Source organism: Aegilops tauschii, chromosome 2 (genome assembly GCF_002575655.3).
Source record: "Aegilops tauschii subsp. strangulata cultivar AL8/78 chromosome 2, Aet v6.0, whole genome shotgun sequence".
In the NCBI taxonomy this organism is placed as follows: domain Eukaryota; kingdom Viridiplantae; phylum Streptophyta; class Magnoliopsida; order Poales; family Poaceae; genus Aegilops; species Aegilops tauschii.
This window is the reverse complement of record NC_053036.3, coordinates 12287086-12290977: the sequence shown is the minus strand read 5'-3', so window position 1 is coordinate 12290977 and position 3892 is coordinate 12287086. Positions and strand designations below refer to the sequence as shown.

The window sequence follows — 3892 nt, the reverse complement described above, 5'->3', positions numbered from 1 at the left end:
TGCACATGTTTAACAAATTTCAAATGCATGATTAACATTTTTTATGAAAAAATATGGAAAATGATGTTTTAATATATATATATATATATATATATATATATATTTATCATAGTTCCAAATATAAACAAAAGTGAAGAAAATAAAGAAAAAAACGAAAAACGGATGCGACATATATACTATATAATAACGAAAGAAAAAACGAGCCCATTGGCGAGCGCTCCTACTGCCTCACAGCCTCACACCAACCGTACATTCTCTCCTGCATTATCTCCTCCCTCCAACACAAAAAAGAACCGCACTTTCGCCTGCATTATCTCCTCCACCGCTGGCCGGCATCCCCCGCCCGAGCGCGCCGCGACCCTGCACCCCGGCATCCGGCAGCCGGCTCAGCCTCCGCCCCGGCCGCTATGCTGCCAGGATGCTCCGCTTCCGGCCTCCCCTCCGCCCTCTATCGCCCTCTCCACGAACCGCTCCCCCAACAACCGCGCTGTGGCAGGTACAACCGCGCCCCTCTTTATTTTTTCCTGGATGTTTTATTTTTTAATGGATTGTCTTGGACGGCGCCGCGGCCCTCACACTTGGCGGATAAGGTTGGTAATTGGGGTTTCTGTTGTAGAACAGCAGGTGGATAGATTAGATTCCCTGATTCCTGTTTAGTGATTGCCAAGGCACCCAGCTTTGAAAGCTTTTCCTAGAGTAACCGCTGCCGTTATCGATTTTAAGCATCGTTTTTCTTGAAAATCGCTGCGAGATTTGGCCAAATTGAGCTTGCAACAACGTAATTCATCAGTTTTATTAGAAGGAACTTCTGGTGTTGTATGGTCAATAGGAAGTGAGGGCTCACTCTGTTCCGATAGCTGTTGTTTTCTGCAGCTTGCTTCAGTTGAGGTTCATCAAAAAACAAAATCTAAGACTACTATTATGTTATAAAAAAAATCACAGAAACACTCGAATGATTAAATTGCTGCTCCTGAATATTCCACTGATTAATTAATTTCGTATAACTTACTCTATTTTTCTTTGCCAAATAAGCCAGCACACGTCGACGTTTGCCCAAGTCTTAGTAGACCTCTTTCTGATGAAGTCTTTTTCTTTTTTTATGTACTGTATTTTTGGTACTCGTCCACTCTCTTTCAAGGACTTGTGCAATCAAAACAATGGCTTTCATCCTTTCAACTGTATGGCGTTGAAACCCCTTTAGTTTTTAGTCATGATAAGTGAGGACAAAGCTGAGCTTGAACTGTGAGCAAGATCTCTTACAAACTCCTTCAAGAACTTTTAGTTTAGATGGAAGATTCATTCTTGAAAAAAAAATACATTGCTGAAAGATTTGTTTGTTATGCAGTCTTTATCCGTGTTTGCCCTTGCAGGATTATTTTCATCTTTCTTTTTGGTTGTCCATGTTCGCAGGAAATATATGTTCTTTCTACAGACAAATGTTGCCATCCCCATTGTAATCACAGCAGCTGCCCCAGGCAAAGGTGGTGGTGTGCTTGATCGACCAGCAGAGAAAGTTTCTCCGGGCCGTCAATCTGAATTCGATAAGAAGTAAGTCTATTTCTGTTAATTGTGAATCTTTTTCCTTATTTTTTCGAAGAAGACGGTTTCCCCCTGGCCTCTGCATAAATCTTTTTCTTTTATAAGTGCAAATTCCAAGAACTGGATATGTCTTCTGTTTGGAAAAAATGGATAGATTAATTTTACAGTATCGGTTCAGATATCAGAAATAGATTCCAAACCCTGCCAAGTAGAGTGTAATTTCCCACCTGCTGATGGAAACTGAAAGCTACAATCTACTACATCAGGTGATGCCAAACAAATAAGAATATTATTAATCCTAGTGGTGTGAGCTGCTTCACTTGAAAGGACCAATACTTAAGCACTCCATAGTCTTTTTTGTTACTGCCAGAGCACAAAGCCAGTTTATTTCTTCACAAGGCAAAACCATGAGCCACACTTATTCAGAGCAGCAAGCGTCTTTAGTTTATCTAGCTTAACTGTTTTATAGCTACATATATGTTTTTGTTTTCATCAATATATAACTGTACTTGTCAAGTTATGTCAACTGGTCATGAACTTAATAATATGCATTGCACATATGGTGGTCCCAGTGAAGACTCGAAATGCCTTTACTGTAGGGATGTTGTTGTGAATGCCATATTTCCCGTCCTGTTTACTGTTAGAACTGTCAGTATAAAGTTTCTTGTGTGGGGTGGGTTGTACGTTTAGGAGTGCTGTTTTAGTGCCAGATGTAGGCACGTCATTCTAGTACCAGATATAGGCATGTAAGCATTGCCTCGTTTTAAAGAAAAATCTGCATTTCAATTTCAGGGTTGCAATATTCACATTTAATGTCTTGTGGTATAGGACATAAGGAACAATGACAGATCAATGAGCCTAGGTTGACTTTTCGTGAAACAGCAATGGCCATTAGACATGAGGAGGATTATCTTGTGGTTTATTTTGCAAGGCATTATAGCTTGAACAAAAATAATATGTGTTCAATCTTACTTCCTCCATCCCATAATATAAGATCGTTTTGCAAGTTGTTTTAGCTTGCAAAACGATCTTATATTATGGGACGGAGGGAGTACATCATATGATTGTTGGATTTTGCTTTATTGTTGTGAAATTGAAATAATTAACAATCAGTGGCCATCTTATTCGTTGGATTATAAAATATATTACTAGGTATAATAAATCACAAAAAATGGCAGAAAAAAGTGATGCATAAGATCTGAGAATAAGCCACAGGCTTGAGCTAACATAATATAAGGCAATAAAATAAATAGGTTAATAAAACTGACAGATCTTCAGTATTACCAGGCTCAACTTTGAGATCTGATAAACTAATTTCAAGTCATCTGCCCGTTTTTTGGGTGAAATTTTCGGCGCATTTACTTCAGTTGGTTATAATCTTAGAACACCAAGATATTCTCGCATCCTTTTTCACTTGCAGGAAATCCCGGAAGATGTCACCTCCATTCCGCGTAGTCCTGCACAATGACAATGAAAACAGGCGAGAGTATGTTGTCCAAGTCCTGATGAAGGTTATCCCTGGAATGACCGTCGACAATGCTGTTAATATCATGCAAGAGGCACACGTGAATGGGATGGCAGTAGTTATTGTCTGCTCGCAGCCGGAAGCGGAGGAGCACTGCACGGCGCTGAGGGGCAATGGCCTCCGAAGCTCAATTGAACCTGCAAGTGGTGGCTGCTGAAAAAATGGTTTCCTTTTTTGCCACTTAGTTTGTGGGTACCCCTGCACATCCAGATACAGGCGCTTGTTGTTAAAGATGGGCATGGTTACCTCCATGCTTCCAAATCAAAGCCGATGCAACCGATATATCAGTTTGGGGGGTCTACCAACATAGATATAACCTATCCTTTTGTAAATATCATTTTTACACATATCATCCCATATAGACCGAAATTTCGACCAATATGGCCGATGTCGGACCTTATATGTCCACTAATATAGACCGATACCTAGATGTCAACATTTCTTTCTCAGAGAACAGTGAAAATAAGATTATGTGTTCACAACTTCATCATATTATCCAGGTCATGCGTACTGTTTTGTATAAACGCTTATATAATGTATTGCTTGTAGTCTTAGAGTAGGGATTTTGTGAATCTTTGTTAAATAGTTTTGATTAACAGTTTTGCTAATTCTCATCTACTCATCTGGTAGATGAGAGTTTGTTATCTCATCTAATTTCTTCACAGTTCGATTTATAACGTGAAGCTTTTTCTTTGTGTTTGTTGACTGGGGGTGCGGCCGGCCCAGCGCTATGTTCCGTTGTGCTTGTATCGTTTTACCTCGGCTGGGCCGTTTCCACGTTTGTATTTCTGTTTAGCTGGCCACGCACGCATTGTCGACGCCTTTGTG

The 3892-nt window shown here is 40.1% G+C and overlaps 1 protein-coding gene across 1 annotated transcript; it reads left to right on the top strand.

Moving 5' to 3' along the window:
- The first annotated feature begins 211 nt into the window (after window positions 1-211).
- Window positions 212-3594, top strand: LOC109773756 (ATP-dependent Clp protease adapter protein CLPS1, chloroplastic). Its single transcript, XM_020332472.4, has 3 exons — window positions 212-496; window positions 1411-1548; window positions 2960-3594. Exons 1-3 carry the CDS (start codon window positions 408-410, stop codon window positions 3219-3221), a joined length of 489 nt encoding a protein of 162 aa, XP_020188061.1. The 5' UTR covers window positions 212-407; the 3' UTR covers window positions 3222-3594.
- The last annotated feature ends 298 nt before the right edge of the window (window positions 3595-3892 follow it).